The sequence below is a fragment of the Coregonus clupeaformis genome, chromosome 19, assembly GCF_020615455.1.
Source record: "Coregonus clupeaformis isolate EN_2021a chromosome 19, ASM2061545v1, whole genome shotgun sequence".
NCBI classification, from domain to species: domain Eukaryota; kingdom Metazoa; phylum Chordata; class Actinopteri; order Salmoniformes; family Salmonidae; genus Coregonus; species Coregonus clupeaformis.
In genome coordinates, this window is record NC_059210.1 from 12,435,543 (window position 1) to 12,455,742 (window position 20,200).

The window sequence follows — 20,200 nt, forward strand, 5'->3', positions numbered from 1 at the left end:
AAACCACACTACCCTCCCCTGTACCCAATAAAAACCACACAACCCTCCCCTGTACCCAATAAAAACCACACAACCCTCCCCTGTGCCTAATAAAAACCACACAACACTAAACTGTGCCCAATAAAAACCACACAACCCTCCCCTGTGCCCAATAAAAACCCACACTAACCTCCCCTGTTCCCAATAAAAACCCACACAACCCTCCCCTGTGCCCAATAAAAACCACACAACCCTCCCCCTGTGCCCAAAAAAACCCACACTAACCTCCCCTGTTCCCAATAAAAACCCACACAACCCTCCCCTGTGCCCAATAAAAACCACACAACCCTCCCCTGTGCCCAATAAAAACCACACAACCCTCCCCTGTGCCCAATAAAAACCACACAACCCTCCCCTGTGCCCAATAAAAACCCACACTACCCTCCCCTGTGCCCAATAAAAACCACACAACCCTCCCCCTGTGCCCAATAAAAACCACACTACCCTAAACTGTGGGCCAATAAAACCACACTACCCTCCCCTGTGCCCAATAACAACCACACTACCCTCCCCTGTGCCCAATAAAAACCACACTACCCTCCACTGTGCCCAATAAAAACCACACTACCCTAAACTGTGCCCAATAAAAACCACACTACCCTCCCCTGTGCCCAATAACAACCACACTACCCTCCCCTATGCCTAATAAAAACCACACTACCCTCCCCTGTGCCCAATAAAAACCACACTACCCTAAACTGTGCCCAATAAAAACCACACAACCCTCCCCTGTACCCAATAAAAACCACACTACCCCCCCTGTGCCCAATAAAAATCACAAAACCCTCCCCTGTACCCAATAAAAAACCACACAACCCCCCCTGTACCCAATAAAAACCACACTACCCTCCCCCTGTGCCCAATAAAAACCACACAACCCTCCCCCTGTGCCCAATAAAAACCACACAACCCTCCCCTGTGCCCAATAAAACCCACACTACCCTCCCCTGTGCCCAATAAAAACCACACAACCCTCACCTGTGCCCAATAAAAACCCACACTACCCTCCCCTGATTCCCAATAAAAACCACACAACCCTCCCCTGTGCCCAATAAAAACCACACTACCCTAAACTGTGGCCAATAAAAACCACACTACCCTCCCCTGTGCCCAATAATAACCACACAACCCTCCCCTGTGCCCAATAAAAAACACACAACCCTCCCCTGTGCCCGATAAAAACCACACTACCCTAAACTGTGCCCAATAAAAACCACACAACCCTCCCCTGTGCCCAATAAAAACCCACACTAACCTCCCCTGTTCCCAATAAAAACCCACACAACCCTCCCCTGTGCCCAATAAAAACCACACAACCCTCCCCTGTGCCCAATAAAAACCACACAACCCCCCCTGTGCCCAATAAAAACACACACTACCCTCCCCTGTGCCCAATAAAAACCACACAACCCTCCCCTGTGCCCAATAAAAACCACACTACCCTAAACTGTGGCCAATAAAAACCACACTACCCTCCCCTGTGCCCAATAACAACCACACTACCCTCCCCTGTGCCCAATAAAAACCACACTACCCTCCACTGTGCCCAATAAAAACCACACTACCCTAAACTGTGCCCAATAAAAACCACACTACCCTAAACTGTGCCCAATAAAAACCACACTACCCTAAACTGTGCCCAATAAAAACCACACTAACCCCCCTGTTCCCAATAAAAACCCACACAACCCCCCCTGTGCCCAATAAAAACCCACACAACCCTCCCCGTGCCCAATAAAAACCACACAACCCCCCCCCTGAGCCCAATAAAAACCCACACTACCCTCCCCTGTGCCCAATAAAACCACACTACCCCCCCCTGTGCCCAATAAAAACCACACTACCCTCCCCTGTACCAAATAAAAACCACACAACCCTCCCCTGTGCCCAATAAAAACCACACTACCCTAAACTGTGGCCAATAAAAACCACACTACCCTCCCCTGTGCCCAATAACAACCACACTACCCCCCCTGTGCCCAATAAAAACCACACTACCCTCCACTGTGCCCAATAAAAACCACACTACCCTAAACTGTGCCCAATAAAAACACCAATACCCTAAACTGTGCCCAATAAAAACCACACTACCCTAATCTGTGCCCAATAAAAACCACACTACCCTAAACTGTGCCCAATAAAAACCACACAACCCTCCCCTGTGCCCAATAAAAACCACACTACCCTCCCCCTGTGCCCAATAAAAACCACACTACCCTCCCCTGTACCCAATAAAACCACACTACCCTAAACTGTGCCCAATAAAAACCACACTACCCTAAACTGAGCCCAATCAAACCACACAACCCTAAACTGTGCCCAATAAAAACCACACTACCCTAAACTGTGCCCAATAAAAACCACACTACCCTAAACTGTGCCCAATAAAAACCACACTACCCTAAACTGTGCCCAATAAAAACCACACTACCCTAAACTGTGCCCAATAAAAACCACACTACCCTCCCCTGTACCCAATAAAAACCACACTACACTCCCCTGTACCCAATAAAAACCACACAACCCTCCCCTGTACCCAATAAAAACCACACAACCCTCACCTGTGCCTAATAAAAACCCACACTACCCTCCCCTGATTCCCAATAAAAACCACACAACCCTCCCCTGTGCCCAATAAAAACCACACTACCCTAAACTGTGGCCAATAAAAACCACACTACCCTCCCCTGTGCCCAATAAAAACCACAAAACCCTCCCCTGTGCCCAATAAAAAACACACAACCCTCCCCTGTGCCCGATAAAAACCACACTACCCTAAACTGTGCCCAATAAAAACCACACAACCCTCCCCTGTGCCCAATAAAAACCACACTACCCTCCACTGTGCCCAATAAAAACCACACTACCCTAAACTGTGCCCAATAAAAACCACACTACCCTAAACTGTGCCCAATAAAAACCACACTACCCTAAACTGTGCCCAATAAAAACCACACTAACCTCCCCTGTTCCCAATAAAAACCCACACAACCCTCCCCTGTGCCCAATAAAAACCCACACAACCCTCCCCTGTGCCCAATAAAAACCACACAACCCTCCCCCTGTGCCCAATAAAACCCACACTACCCTCCCCGAGCCCAATAAAAACCACACTACCCTCCCCTGTGCCCAATAAAAACCACACTACCCTCCCCTGTACCAAATAAAAACCACACAACCCTCCCCTGTGCCCAATAAAAACCACACTACCCTAAACTGTGCCCAATAACAACCACACTACCCTCCCCTGTGCCCAATAAAAACCACACTACCCTCCACTGTGCCCAATAAAAACCACACTACCCTAAACTGTGCCCAATAAAAACCACAATACCCTAAACTGTGCCCAATAAAAACCACACTACCCTAATCTGTGCCCAATAAAAACCACATTACCCTAAACTGTGCCCAATAAAAACCACACAACCCTCCCCCTGTGCCCAATAAAAACCACACTACCCTCCCCCTGTGCCCAATAAAACCACACTACCCTCCCCTGTACCCAATAAAACCACACTACCCTAAACTGTGCCCAATAAAAACCACACTACCCTAAACTGTGCCCAATCAAAAACCACACAACCCTAAACTGTGCCCAATAAAAACCACACTACCCTAAACTGTGCCCAATAAAAACCACACTACCCTAAACTGTGCCCAATAAAAACCACACTACCCTAAACTGTGCCCAATAAAAACCACACTACCCTAAACTGTGCCCAATAAAAACCACACTACCCTCCCCTGTGCCCAATAAAAACCACACAACCCTCCCCTGTACCCAATAAAAACCACACAACCCTCCCCTGTACCCAATAAAAACCACACAACCCTCCCCTGTACCCAATAAAAACCACACAACCCTCCCCTGTGCCTAATAAAAACCACACAACCCTAAACTGTGCCCAATAAAAACCACACAACCCTCCCCTGTGCCCAATAAAAACCCACACTAACCCCCCCTGTTCCCAATCAAAACCCACACAACCCTCCCCTGTGCCCAATAAAAACCACACAACCCTCCCCTGTGCCCAATAAAAACCACACAACCCTCCCCTGTGCCCAATAAAAACCCACACTAACCTCCCCTGTTCCCAATCAAAACCCACACAACCCTCCCTGTGCCCAATAAAACCACACAACCCTCCCCCTGTGCCCAATAAAAACCACACAACCCTCCCCTGTGCCCAATAAAAACCCACACTACCCTCCCCTGTGCCCAATAAAAACCACACAACCCTCCCCCGTGCCCAATAAAAACCACACTACCCTAAACTGTGGCCAATAAAAACCACACTACCCTAAACTGTGCCCAATCAAAAACCACACAACCCTAAACTGTGCCCAATAAAAACCACACTACCCTAAACTGTGCCCAATAAAAACCACACTACCCTAAACTGTGCCCAATAAAAACCACACTACCCTAAACTGAGCCCAAAAAAACCACACTACCCTCCCCCTGTGCCCAATAAAAACCACACAACCCTCCCCTGTACCCAATAAAAACCACACTACCCTCCCCTGTACCCAATAAAAACCACACAACCCTCCCCTGTACCCAATAAAAACCACACAACCCTCCCCTGTGCCTAATAAAACCACACAACACTAAACTGTGCCCAATAAAAACCACACAACCCTCCCCTGTGCCCAATAAAAACCCACACTAACCTCCCCTGTTCCCAATAAAAACCCACACAACCCTCCCCTGTGCCCAATAAAAACCACACAACCCTCCCCTGTGCCCAATAAAAACCCACACTAACCTCCCCTGTTCCCAATAAAAACCCACACAACTCTCCCCTGTGCCCAATAAAAACCACACAACCCTCCCCTGTGCCCAATAAAAACCACACAACCCTCCCCTGTGCCCAATAAAAACCACACAACCCTCCCCTGTGCCCAATAAAAACCCACACTACCCTCCCCTGTGCCCAATAAAAACCACACAACCCTCCCCTGTGCCCAATAAAAACCACACTACCCTAAACTGTGGCCAATAAAAACCACACTACCCTCCCCTGTGCCCAATAACAACCACACTACCCTCCCCTGTGCCCAATAAAAACCACACTACCCTCCACTGTGCCCAATAAAAACCACACTACCCTAAACTGTGCCCAATAATAACCACACTACCCTCCCCTGTGCCCAATAACAACCACACTACCCTCCCCTGTGCCTAATAAAAACCACACAACACTAAACTGTGCCCAATAAAAACCACACAACCCTCCCCTGTGCCCAATAAAAACCCACACTAACCTCCCCTGTTCCCAATAAAAACCCACACAACCCTCCCCTGTGCCCAATAAAAACCACACAACCCTCCCCTGTACCCAAGAAAAACCACACAACCCTCCCCTGTGCCCAATAAAAACCACACAACCCTCCCCTGTGCCCAATAAAAACCCACACTAACCTCCCCTGTTCCCAATAAAAACCCACACAACCCTCCCCTGTGCCCAATAAAAAACCACACAACCCTCCCCTGTGCCCAATAAAACCACACAACCCTCCCCTGTGCCCAATAAAACCACACAACCCTCCCTGTGCCCAATAAAAACCCACACTACCCTCCCCTGTGCCCAATAAAAACCACACAACCCTCCCCTGTGCCCAATAAAAACCACATTACCCTAAACTGTGGCCAATAAAAACCACACTACCCTCCCCTGTGCCCAATAACAACCACACTACCCTCCCTGTGCCCAATAAAACCACACTACCCTCCACTGTGCCCAATAAAAACCACACTACCCTAAACTGTGCCCAATAAAAACCACACTACTCTCCCCCTGTGCCCAATAACAACCACACTACCCTCCCTGTGCCTAATAAAACCACACTACCCTCCACTGTGCCCAATAAAAACCACACTACCCTAAACTGTGCCCAATAAAAACCACACTACCCTAAACTGTGCCCAATAAAAACCACACTACCCTAAACTGTGCCCAATAAAACCACACTAACCTCCCCTGTTCCCAATAAAAACCCATACAACCTCCCCCTGTGCCCAATAAAAACCCACACAACCCTCCCTGTGCCCAATAAAACCACACAACCCTCCCCTGTGCCCAATAAAACCCACACTACCCTCCTGTGCCCAATAAAAACCACACTACCCTCCCTGTGCCCAATAAAACCACACAACCCTCCCCCTGTGCCCAATAAAAACCACAATACCCTAAACTGTGGCTAATAAAAACCACACTACCCTCCCCTGTGCCCAATAACAACCACACTACCCTCCCCTGTGCCCAATAAAAACCACACTACCCTCCACTGTGCCCAATAAAAACCACACTACCCTAAACTGTGCCCAATAAAAACCACAATACCCTAAACTGTGCCCAATAAAAACCACACTACCCTAATCTGTGCCCAATAAAAACTACACTACCCTAAACTGTGCCCAATAAAAACCACACAACCCTCCCCGTGCCCAATAAAAACCATACTACCCTCCCCTGCCCAATAAAACCACACTACCCTCCCCTGTACCTAATAAAAACCACACTACCCTAAACTGTGCCCAATAAAAACCACACTACCCTAAACTGTGCCCAATCAAAACCACACAACCCTAAACTGTGCCCAATAAAAACCACACCACCCTAAACTGTGCCTAATAAAACACACTACCCTAAACTGTGCTCCAATAAAAACCACACTACCCTAAACTGTGCCCAATAAAAACCACACTACCCTAAACTGTGCCCAATAAAAACCACACTACCCTCCCCCTGTGCCCAATAAAAACCACACAACCCTCCCCTGTGCCCAATAAAACCACACTACCCTCCACTGTGCCTAATAAAAACCACACTACCCTAAACGTGCCCAATAAAAACCACAATACCCTAAACTGTGCCCAATAAAAACCACACTACCCTAATATGTGCCCAATAAAAACCACACTACCCTAAACTGTCCAATAAAAACCACACAACCCTCCCCCTGTGCCCAATAAAAACCATACTACCCTCCCCTGTGCCCAATAAAAACCACACTACCCTCCCCTGTACCCAATAAAAACCACACTACCCTAAACTGTGCCCAATAAAAACCACACTACCCTAAACTGTGCCCAATCAAAAACTACACAACCCTAAACTGTGCTCAATAAAAACCACACTACCCTAAACTGTGCCTAATAAAAACCACACTACCCTAAACTGTGCCCAATAAAAACCACACTACCCTAAACTGTGCCCAATAAAAACCACACTACCCTAAACTGTGCCCAATAAAAACCACACTACCCCCCCCGTGCCCAATAAAAACCACATAACCCTCCCCCTGTACCCAATAAAAACCACACTACCCTCCCCTGTACCCAATAAAAACCACACAACCCTCCCCCTGTACCCAATAAAAACCACACAACCCTCCCCCTGTGCCTAATAAAACCACACAACCCTCCCCTGTGCCCAATAAAAACCACACTACCCTCCCCCTGTGCCCAATAAAACCACACTACCCTCCCCTGTACCCAATAAAACCACACTACCCTAAACTGTGCCCAATAAAACCACACTACCCTAAACTGTGCCTTAATCAAAAACCACACAACCCTAAACTGTGCCTAATAAAAACCACACTACCCTAAACTGTGCCCAATAAAAACCACACTACCCTAAACTGTGCCTAATAAAACCACACTACCCTAAACTGTGCCCAATAAAAACCACACTACCCTAAACTGTGCCCAATAAAAACCAAACTACCCTCCCCTGTGCCCAATAAAAACCACACAACCCTCCCCTGTACCCAATAAAAACCACACTACCCTCCCCTGTACCCAATAAAAACCACACAACCCTCCCCTGTACCCAATAAAAACCACACAACCCTCACCTGTGCCCAATAAAAACCCACACTACCCTCCCCTGATTCCCAATAAAAACCACACAACCCTCCCCTGTGGCCAATAAAAACCACACTACCCTAAACTGTGGCCAATAAAAACCACAAAACCCTCCCCTGTGCCCAATAAAAACCACAAAACCCTCCCCTGTGCCCAATAAAAAACACACAACCCTCCCCTGTGCCCGATAAAAACCACACTACCTAAACTGTGCCCAATAAAACCACACAACCCTCCCCTGTGCCCAATAAAAACCCACACTAACCTCCCTGTTCCCAATAAAAACCCACACAACCCTCCCCTGTGCCCAATAAAAACCACACAACCCTCCCCTGTGCCCAATAAAAAACCACACAACCCTCCCCTGTACCCAAGAAAAACCACACAACCCTCCCCTGTGCCCAATAAAAACCACACAACCCTCCCCTGTGCCCAATAAAAACCCACACTACCCTAAACTGTGCCCAATAACAACCACACTACCCTCCCCTGTGCCCAATAAAAACCACACTACCCTCCACTGCCCACAAAAAAAACCACACTACCCTAAACTGCCCAATAAAAACCACACTACCCTAAACTGAGCCCAATAAAACCACACTACCCTAAACTGAGCCCAATAAAAACCACACTAACCTCCCCCTGTTTCCCAATAAAACCCACACAACCCTCCCTGTGCCCAATAAAAACCCACACAACCCTCCCCTGTGCCCAATAAAAACCACACAACCCTCCCTGTGCCCAATAAAACCCACACTACCCCCCCTGTGCCCAATAAAAACCACACTACCCTCCCCTGTGCCCAATAAAAACACACTACCCTCCCTGTACCAAATAAAAAACCACACAACCCTCCCCCTGTGCCCAATAAAAACCACAATACCCTAAACTGTGGCCAATAAAAACCACACTACCCTCCCCTGTGCCCAATAACAACCACACTACCCTCCCCTGTGCCCAATAAAAACCACACTACCCTCCACTGTGCCCAATAAAAACCACACTACCCTAAACTGTGCCCAATAAAAACCACAATACCCTAAACTGTGCCCAATAAAAACCACACTACCCTAATATGTGCCCAATAAAAACCACACTACCCTAAACTGTGCCCAATAAAAACCACACAACCCTCCCCTGTGCCCAATAAAAACCACACTACCCTCCCCTGTGCCCAATAAAACCACACTACCCTCCCCTGTACCCAATAAAAACCACACTACCCAAACTTGCCAATAAAAACCACACTACCCTAAACTGTGCCCAATCAAAACCACACAACCCTAAACTGTGCCCAATAAAAACCACACTACCCTAAACTGTGCCCAATAAAAACCACACTACCCTAAACAGTGCCTAATAAAAAACCACACTACCCCAAACTGTGCCCAATAAAAACCACACTACCCTAAACTGTGCTAAATAAAAACCACACTACCCTCCCTGTGCCCAATAAAACCACACAACCCTCCCCTGTACCCAATAAAAACCACACTACCCTCCCCTGTACCCAATAAAAACCACACAACCCTCCCCTGTACCCAATAAAAACCACACAACCCTCCCCGTGCCTAATAAAAACCACACAACCCTAAACTGGCCCAATAAAACCACACAACCCTCCCCTGTGCCCAATAAAAACCCACACTAACCTCCCGTTCCCAATAAAACCACACAACCCTCCCCTGTGCCCAATAAAACCACACAACCCTCCCCTGTGCCCAATAAAAACCCACACTACCCCCTGTGCCCAATAAAACCACATAACCCCCTCTCGGCCCAATAAAAACCACACCACCCTAAACTGTGCCTAATCAAAAACCACACAACCCTAAACTGTGCCCAATAAAACCACACTACCCTAAACTGTGCCCAATAAAAACCACACTACCCTAAATTGTGCCCAATAAAAACCACACTACCCTAAACTGTGCCCAATAAAACCACACTACCCTAAACTGTGCCCAATAAAAACCACACTACCCCCCCCTGTGCCCAATAAAAACCACACAACCCTGCCCTGTACCCAATAAAAACCACACTACCCTCCCCTGTACCCAATAAAACCACACAACCCTCCCCTGTACCCAATAAAAACCACACAACCCCCTGTGCCAATAAAACACACAACCCTAAACCTGCCCAATAAAAACCACACAACCCCCTGTGCAATAAAACCCACACTAACCTCCCCCTGTTCCTAATAAAAACCCACACAACCCTCCCCTGTGCCCAATAAAACCACAAAACCCTCCCCTGTGCCCAATAAAAACCACACAACCCTCCTGTGCCCAATAAAACCCACACTACCTCCTGTGCCCAATAAAACCACACAACCCTCCCCTGTGCCCAATAAAAACCACACTACTCCTAAACTGTGGCCAATAAAAACCACACTACCCTCCCCTGTTTGCCCAATAACAACCACACTACCCTCCCTGTGCCCAATAAAACCACACTACCCTCCACTGTGCCCAATAAAAACCACACTACCCTAAACTGTGCCCAATAAAAACCACACTACCCTAAACTGTGCCCAATAAAAACCACACTACCCTAAACTGTGCCCAATAAAAACCACACTAACCTCCCCTGTTCCCAATAAAAACCCATACAACCCTCCCCTGTGCCCAATAAAAACCCACACAACCCTCCCCTGTGCCCAATAAAAACCACACAACCCTCCCCTGTGCCCAATAAAAACCACACTACCCTAAACTGTGCCCAATAAAAACCCACACTACACTAAACTGTGCCCAATAAAAAACTCTACACTACCCTCTCCAAAACAAAAAATTAAGTTTGACAACCCTCCCCTATTTTCGGCCACCCTTCCCCCCAGTAAATGTTGATCTGTCCCTTAGTCTTGTCAAACAAACTGGTCTTGGCAAAGTTGATCCTCTCAAAATAAAAAAAACAGCCTGGTACTTTCTTCTCAGGCGAGTGCATTGATTGAGATAAACTCCCCAAAAGTTCAAAAAGCTCCAGAAAAATGCATTAAAATCAAATAAGTGTGTAAGAGGGAGGGAGATATACATATATGTCTATGGGTGGTCATGGTCACAGTTTCAGATCATCTGGATGTGCCACGGCTAATGTGTGTGTCTGTGTCCGAAATTCATCGTAAACCAATGTGTGTGTGTGTATATGTGTGTGTGTGTGTGTGTGTGTGTGTGTGTGTGTATGTGTATATTTGTGTGTGAGTGTGTGTGTCACCTCCTGCCTCCTTCTCCTCATCCTCGATGTTGGTCCTCATGCTGTCGTACTCCTTTTCAATGTTCTGGCCCCCGCGGATCCTGCTGAGCACCTGCCTGGCCTGCTGGGTAAGGCCCTTCTGAAGGAGCCAGCGGGGACTCTCTGGCAGGAAGAGGAAACCAAAGAACTGGAGCACCGCAGGGACAATGGACAGACCCAACATGTACCTACAGACAGAGACAGAGAGAGACACACACACACGGAGCGGGGGGGGGGAAGAGTGTGTGATTATCAAATTCAGTTCCACAGAGCTGTTTTAAGTTCCTGATGGTTTGCTTTTGGAAATGAACATTTTAATTTCACACATCAACAGGCTCTAATCATAGCCTAACACCTAAACTTACAGCAGTATTTTATCCCATACATATTCACATTCAAAAATAGTTTAGTTGAAAAGGTCAGTCAAAGACCTAACAGGACATGTGGATGAGGGCAAGTTGTTTGTCACACATTTAAAATCCACACCTATCTTCTTCCTCTTCTCTCTACTCACTACCTCTTCTCTCTACTCACTGCCTCTTCTCTCTACTCACTGCCTCTTCTCTCTACTCACTGCCTCTTCCTCTACTCACTGCCTCTCTACTCACTGCCTCTTCTCTCTACTCACTGCCTCTTCTCTCTACTCACTGCCTCTTCTCTCTACTCACTGCCTCTTCTCTCTACTCACTGCCTCTTCTCTCTACTCACTGCCTCTTCTCTCTACTCACTGCCTCTTCTCTCTACTCACTGCCTCTTCTCTCTACTCACTGCCTCTTCTCTCTACTCACTGCCTCTTCTCTCTACTCACTGCCTCTTCTCTCTACTCACTGCCTCTTCTCTCTACTCACTGCCTCTTCTCTCTACTCACTGCCTCTTCTCTCTACTCACTACCTCTTCTCTCTACTCACTACCTCGTCTCTCTACTCACTGCCTGTTCTCTCTACTCACTGCCTCTTCTCTCTACTCACTGCCTCTTCTCTCTACTCACTACCTCTTCTCTCTACTCACTGCCTCTTCTCTCTACTCACTACCTCTTCTCTCTACTCACTGCCTCTTCTCTCTACTCACTACCTCTTCTCTCTACTCACTACCTCTTCTCTCTACTCACTGCCTCTTCTCTCTACTCACTGACTCTTCTCTCTACCTCTTCTCTCTACTCACTACCTCTTCTCTCTACTCACTGCCTCCTCTCTACTCACTGCTACTCACTGCCTCTTCTCTCTACTCACTGCCTCTTCTCTCTACTCACTGCCTCTTCTCTCTACTCACTGCCTCTTCTCTCTACTCACTGCCTCTTCTCTCTACTCACTACCTCTTCTCTCTACTCACTACCTCTTCTCTCTACTCACTGCCTCTTCTCTCTACTCACTACCTCTTCTCTCTACTCACTACCTCTTCTCTCTACTCACTACCTCTTCTCTCTACTCACTACCTCTTCTCTCTACTCACTGCCTCTTCTCTCTTCTCTCTACCTCTTCTCTCTACTCACTGCCTCTTCTCTCTACTCACTGCCTCTTCTCTCTACTCACTGCCTCTTCTCTATACTCACTGCCTCTTCTCTCTACTCACTGCCTCTTCTCTCTACTCACTGCCTCTTCTCTCTACTCACTGCCTCTTCTCTCTACTCACTGCCTCTTCTCTCTACTCACTGCCTCTTCTCTCTACTCACTACCTCTTCTCTCTACTCACTGCCTCTTCTCTCTACTCACTGCCTCTTCTCTCTACTCACTGCCTCTTCTCTCTACTCACTGCCTCTTCTCTCTACTCACTGCCTCTTCTCTCTACTCACTGCCTCTTCTCTCTACTCACTACCTCTTCTCTCTACTCACTGCCTCTTCTCTCACCTAAACTTACAGCAGTATTTTATCCCATACTTATTCACATTCAAAAATAGTTTAGTTGAAAAGGTCAGTCAAAGACCTAACAGGACATGTGGATGAGGGCAAGTTGTTTGTCACACATTTAAAATCCACACCTATCTTCTTCCTCTTCTCTCTACTCACTACCTCTTCTCTCTACTCACTGCCTCTTCTCTCTACTCACTGCCTCTTCTCTCTACTCACTGCCTCTTCTCTCTACTCACTGCCTCTTCTCTCTACTCACTGCCTCTTCTCTCTACTCACTGCCTCTTCTCTCTACTCACTGCCTCTTCTCTCTACTCACTGCCTCTTCTCTCTACTCACTGCCTCTTCTCTCTACTACTGCCTCTTCTACTGCCTCTTCTCTCTACTCACTGCCTCTTCTCTCTACTCACTGCCTCTTCTCTCTACTCACTGCCTCTTCTCTCTACTCACTGCCTCTTCTCTCTACTCTCTACCTCTTCTCTCTACTCACTACCTCTTCTCTCTACTCACTGCCTCTTCTCTCTACTCACTGCCTCTTCTCTCTACTCACTACCTCTTCTCTCTACTCACTACCTCTTCTCTCTACTCACTGCCTCTTCTCTCTACTCACTGCCTCTTCTCTCTACTCACTACCTCTTCTCTCTACTCACTGCCTCTTCTCTCTACTCACTGCCTCTTCTCTCTACTCACTGCCTCTTCTCTCTACTCACTGCCTCTTCTCTCTACTCACTACCTCTTCTCTCTACTCACTGCCTCTTCTCTCTACTCACTACCTCTTCTCTCTACTCACTGCCTCTTCTCTCTACTCACTACCTCTTCTCTCTACTCACTGCCTCTTCTCTCTACTCACTGCCTCTTCTCTCTACTCACTGCCTCTTCTCTCTACTCACTGCCTCTTCTCTCTACTCACTGCACTCACTGCCTCTTCTCTCTACTCACTGCCTCTTCTCTCTACTCACTGCCTCTTCTCTCTACTCACTGCCTCTTCTCTCTACTCACTGCCTCTTCTCTCTACTCACTACCTCGTCTCTCTACTCACTGCCTGTTCTCTCTACTCACTACCTCTTCTCTCTACTCACTGCCTCTTCTCTCTACTCACTACCTCTTCTCTCTACTCACTGCCTCTTCTCTCTACTCACTACCTCTTCTCTCTACTCACTGCCTCTTCTCTCTACTCACTACCTCTTCTCTCTACTCACTACCTCTTCTCTCTACTCACTGCCTCTTCTCTCTACTCACTGACTCTTCTCTCTACCTCTTCTCTCTACTCACTACCTCTTCTCTCTACTCACTGCCTCCTCTCTACTCACTGCTACTCACTGCCTCTTCTCTCTACTCACTGCCTCTTCTCTCTACTCACTGCCTCTTCTCTCTACTCACTGCCTCTTCTCTCTACTCACTGCCTCTTCTCTCTACTCACTGCCTCTTCTCTCTACTCTCTACCTCTTCTCTCTACTCACTACCTCTTCTCTCTACTCACTGCCTCTTCTCTCTACTCACTGCCTCTTCTCTCTACTCACTACCTCTTCTCTCTACTCACTACCTCTTCTCTCTACTCACTACCTCTTCTCTCTACTCACTGCCTCTTCTCTCTTCTCTCTACCTCTTCTCTCTACTCACTACCTCTTCTCTCTACTCACTGCCTCTTCTCTCTACTCACTGCCTCTTCTCTCTACTCACTGCCTCTTCTCTCTACTCACTGCCTCTTCTCTCTACTCACTGCCTCTTCTCTCTACTCACTGCCTCTTCTCTCTACTCACTGCCTCTTCTCTCTACTCACTGCCTCTTCTCTCTACTCACTGCCTCTTCTCTCTACTCACTACTCTTCTCTCTACTCACTGCCTCTTCTCTCTACTCACTGCCTCTTCTCTCTACTCACTGCCTCTTCTCTCTACTCACTGCCTCTTCTCTCTACTCACTGCCTCTTCTCTCTACTCACTGCCTCTTCTCTCTACTCACTACCTCTTCTCTCTACTCACTGCCTCTTCTCTCACCTAAACTTACAGCAGTATTTTATCCCATACTTATTCACATTCAAAAATAGTTTAGTTGAAAAGGTCAGTCAAAGACCTAACAGGACATGTGGATGAGGGCAAGTTGTTTGTCACACATTTAAAATCCACACCTATCTTCTTCCTCTTCTCTCTACTCACTACCTCTTCTCTCTACTCACTGCCTCTTCTCTCTACTCACTGCCTCTTCTCTCTACTCACTGCCTCTTCTCTCTACTCACTGCCTCTTCTCTCTACTCACTGCCTCTTCTCTCTACTCACTGCCTCTTCTCTCTACTCACTGCCTCTTCTCTCTACTCACTGCCTCTTCTCTCTACTCACTGCCTCTTCTCTCTACTCACTGCCTCTTCTCTCTACTCACTGCCTCTTCTCTCTACTCACTGCCTCTTCTCTCTACTCACTGCCTCTTCTCTACTCACTGCCTCTTCTCTCTACTCACTGCCTCTTCTCTCTACTCACTGCCTCTTCTCTCTACTCACTGCCTCTTCTCTCTACTCACTGCCTCTTCTCTCTACTCACTGCCTCTTCTCTCTACTCACTGCCTCTTCTCTCTACTCACTGCCTCTTCTCTCTACTCACTGCCTCTTCTCTCTACTCACTGCCTCTTCTCTCTACTCACTGTCTCTTCTCTCTACTCACTGCCTCTTCTCTCTACTCACTGCCTCTTCTCTCTACTCACTGCCTCTTCTCTCTACTCACTGCCTCTTCTCTCTACTCACTGCCTCTTCTCTCTACTCACTGCCTCTTCTCTCTACTCACTGCCTCTTCTCTCTACTCACTGCCTCTTCTCTCTACTCACTGCCTCTTCTCTCCTCACTCCTCTTCTCTCTACTCACTACCTCTTCTCTCTACTCACTGCCTCTTCTCTCTACTCACTACCTCTTCTCTCTACTCACTGCCTCTTCTCTCTACTCACTGACTCTTCTCTCTATATGCCTCTTCTCTCTATCCTCTTCTCTCTACTCACTACCTCTTCTCTCTACTCACTGCCTCTTCTCTCTACTCATGCCTCTTCTCTCTACTACTACCTCTTCTCTCTACTCACTGCCTCTTCTCTCTACTCACTGCCTCTTCTCTCTACTCACTGCCTCTTCTCTCTACTCACTGCCTCTTCTCTCTACTCACTGCCTCTTCTCTCTACTCACTGCCTCTTCTCTCTACTCACTGCCTCTTCTCTCTACTCACTGCCTCTTCTCTCTACTCACTGCCTCTTCTCTCTACTCACTGCCTCTTCTCTCTACTCACTGCCTCTTCTCTCTACTCACTGCCTCTTCTCTCTACTCACTGCCTCTTCTTCTCACACTCTTCTCTCTACTCACTGCCTCTCTCTCTACTCACTGCCTCTTCTCTCTACTCACTGCCTCTTCTCTCTACTCACTGCCTCTTCTCTCTACTCACTGCCTCTTCTCTCTACTCACTGCCTCTTCTCTCTACTCACTGCCTCTTCTCTCTACTCACTGCCTCTTCTCTCTACTCACTGCCTCTTCTCTCTACTCACTAACCTCTTCTCTCTACTCACTACCTCGTTCTCTACTCACTGCCTGTTCTCTCTACTCACTACCTCTTCTCTCTACTCACTGCCTCTTCTCTCTACTCACTACCTCTTCTCTCTACTCACTGCCTCTTCTCTCTACTCACTACCTCTTCTCTCTACTCACTGCCTCTTCTCTCTACTCACTACCTCTTCTCTCTACTCACTACCTCTTCTCTCTACTCACTGCCTCTTCTCTCTACTCACTGACTCTTCTCTCTACCTCTTCTCTCTACTCACTACCTCTTCTCTCTACTCACTGCCTCCTCTCTCTACTCACTGCTACTCACTGCCTCTTCTCTCTACTCACTGCCTCTTCTCTCTACTCACTGCCTCTTCTCTCTACTCACTGCCTCTTCTCTCTACTCACTGCCTCTTCTCTCTACTCACTGCCTCTTCTCTCTACTCACTGCCTCTTCTCTCTACTCTCTACCTCTTCTCTCTACTCACTGCCTCTTCTCTCTACTCACTGCCTCTTCTCTCTACTCACTACCTCTTCTCTCTACTCACTACCTCTTCTCTCTACTCACTACCTCTTCTCTCTACTCACTACCTCTTCTCTCTACTCACTACCTCTTCTCTCTACTCACTACCTCTTCTCTCTACTCACTACCTCTTCTCTCTACTCACTGCCTCTTCTCTCTACTCACTGCCTCTTCTCTCTTCTCTCTACCTCTTCTCTCTACTCACTACCTCTTCTCTCTACTCACTGCCTCTTCTCTCTACTCACTGCCTCTTCTCTCTACTCACTGCCTCTTCTCTCTACTCACTGCCTCTTCTCTCTACTCACTGCCTCTTCTCTCTACTCACTGCCTCTTCTCTCTACTCACTGCCTCTTCTCTCTACTCACTGCCTCTTCTCTCTACTCACTGCCTCTTCTCTCTACTCACTACCTCTTCTCTCTACTCACTGCCTCTTCTCTCACCTAAACTTACAGCAGTATTTTATCCCATACTTATTCACATTCAAAAATAGTTTAGTTGAAAAGGTCAGTCAAAGACCTAACAGGACATGTGGATGAGGGCAAGTTGTTTGTCACACATTTAAAATCCACACCTATCTTCTTCCTCTTCTCTCTACTCACTACCTCTTCTCTCTACTCACTGCCTCTTCTCTCTACTCACTGCCTCTTCTCTCTACTCACTGCCTCTTCTCTCTACTCACTGCCTCTTCTCTCTACTCACTGCCTCTTCTCTCTACTCACTGCCTCTTCTCTCTACTCACTGCCTCTTCTCTCTACTCACTGCCTCTTCTCTCTACTCACTGCCTCTTCTCTCTACTCACTGCCTCTTCTCTCTACTCTCTACCTCTTCTCTCTACTCACTACCTCTTCTCTCTACTCACTACCTCTTCTCTCTACTCACTGCCTCTTCTCTCTACTCACTGCCTCTTCTCTCTACTCACTACCTCTTCTCTCTACTCACTACCTCTTCTCTCTACTCACTGCCTCTTCTCTCTACTCACCTCTTCTCTCTACTCACTGCCTCTTCTCTCTACTCACTGCCTCTTCTCTCTACTCACTGCCTCTTCTCTCTACTCACTGCCTCTTCTCTCTACTCACTGCCTCTTCTCTCTACTCACTACCTCTTCTCTCTACTCACTACCTCTTCTCTCTACTCACTGCCTCTTCTCTCTACTCACTACCTCTTCTCTCTACTCACTGCCTCTTCTCTCTACTCACTACCTCTTCTCTCTACTCACTGCCTCTTCTCTCTACTCACTGCCTCTTCTCTCTACTCACTGCCTCTTCTCTCTACTCACTGCCTCTTCTCTCTACTCACTACCTCTTCTCTCTACTCACTACCTCTTCTCTCTACTCACTACCTCTTCTCTCTACTCACTGCCTCTTCTCTCTACTCACTGACTCTTCTCTCTACCTCTTCTCTCTACTCACTACCTCTTCTCTCTACTCACTGCCTCTTCTCTCTACTCACTGCCTCTTCTCTCTACTCACTGCCTCTTCTCTCTACTCACTGCCTCTTCTCTCTACTCACTGCCTCTTCTCTCTACTCACTGCCTCTTCTCTCTACTCACTGCCTCTTCTCTCTACTCACTGCCTCTTCTCTCTACTCACTACCTCTTCTCTCTACTCACTACCTCTTCTCTCTACTCACTACCTCTTCTCTCTACTCACTGCCTCTTCTCTCTACTCACTGACTCTTCTCTCTACCTCTTCTCTCTACTCACTACCTCTTCTCTCTACTCACTGCCTCTTCTCTCTACTCACTGCCTCTTCTCTCTACTCACTGCCTCTTCTCTCTACTCACTGCCTCTTCTCTCTACTCACTGCCTCTTCTCTCTACTCACTGCCTCTTCTCTCTACTCACTGCCTCTTCTCTCTACTCACTACCTCTTCTCTCTACTCACTGCCTCTTCTCTCACCTAAACTTACAGCAGTATTTTATCCCATACTTATTCACATTCAAAAATAGTTTAGTTGAAAAGGTCAGTCAAAGACCTAACAGGACATGTGGATGAGGGCAAGTTGTTTGTCACACATTTAAAATCCACACCTATCTTCTTCCTCTTCTCTCTACTCACTGCCTCTTCTCTCTACTCACTGCCTCTTCTCTCTACTCACTGCCTCTTCTCTCTACTCACTGCCTCTTCTCTCTACTCACTGCCTCTTCTCTCTACTCACTGCCTCTTCTCTCTACTCACTGCCTCTTCTCTCTACTCACTGCCTCTTCTCTCTACTCACTGCCTCTTCTCTCTACTCACTGCCTCTTCTCTCTACTCACTGCCTCTTCTCTCTACTCACTGCCTCTTCTCTCTACTCACTGCCTCTTCTCTCTACTCACTGCCTCTTCTCTCTACTCACTGCCTCTTCTCTCTACTCACTGCCTCTTCTCTCTACCTCTTCTCTCTACTCACTGCCCCTTCTCTCTACTCACTGCCTCTTCTCTCTACTCACTGCCTCTTCTCTCTACTCACTGCCTCTTCTCTCTACTCACTGCCTCTTCTCTCTACTCACTGCCTCTTCTCTCTACTCACTGCCTCTTCTCTCTACTCACTGCCTCTTCTCTCTACTCACTGCCTCTTCTCTCTACTCACTGCCTCTTCTCTCTACTCACTGCCTCTTCTCTCTACTCACTGCCTCTTCTCTCTACTCACTGCCTCTTCTCTCTACTCACTGCCTCTTCTCTCTACTCACTGCCTCTTCTCTCTACTCACTGCCTCTTCTCTCTACTCACTGCCTCTTCTCTCTACTCACTGCCTCTTCTATCCTCACTGCCTCTTCTCTCTACTCACTGCCTCTTCTCTCTACTCACTGCCTCTTCTCTCTACTCACTGCCTCTTCTCTCTACTCACTGCCTCTTCTCTCTACTCACTGCCTCTTCTCTCTACTCACTGCCTCTTCTCTCTACTCACTGCCTCTTCTCTCTACTCACTGCCTCTTCTCTCTACTCACTGCCTCTTCTCTCTACTCACTGCCTCTTCTCTCTACTCACTGCCTCTTCTCTCTACTCACTGCCTCTTCTCTCTACTCACTGCCTCTTCTCTCTACTCACTGCCTCTTCTCTCTACTCACTGCCTCTTCTCTCTACTCACTGCCTCTTCTCTCTACTCACTGCCTCTTCTCTCTACTCACTGCCTCTTCTCTCTACTCACTGCCTCTTCTCTCTACTCACTGCCTCTTCTCTCTACTCACTGCCTCTTCTCT

General features: G+C 47.6%; 1 protein-coding gene across 2 annotated transcripts in view; it reads right to left on the reverse strand.

Annotated features, from left to right (window-relative positions):
• LOC121531660 (proton myo-inositol cotransporter-like) overlaps positions 1-20,200 on the reverse strand; it is a 41,897-nt gene that overhangs the window by 14,741 nt on the left and 6,956 nt on the right. For both annotated transcript variants that reach the window (XM_041837020.1, XM_041837019.1), the window contains one exon: positions 11,132-11,337. In XM_041837020.1, the coding sequence (XP_041692954.1) occupies positions 11,132-11,337 (206 nt within the window). The remainder of the gene's footprint in view (positions 1-11,131; positions 11,338-20,200) is intronic.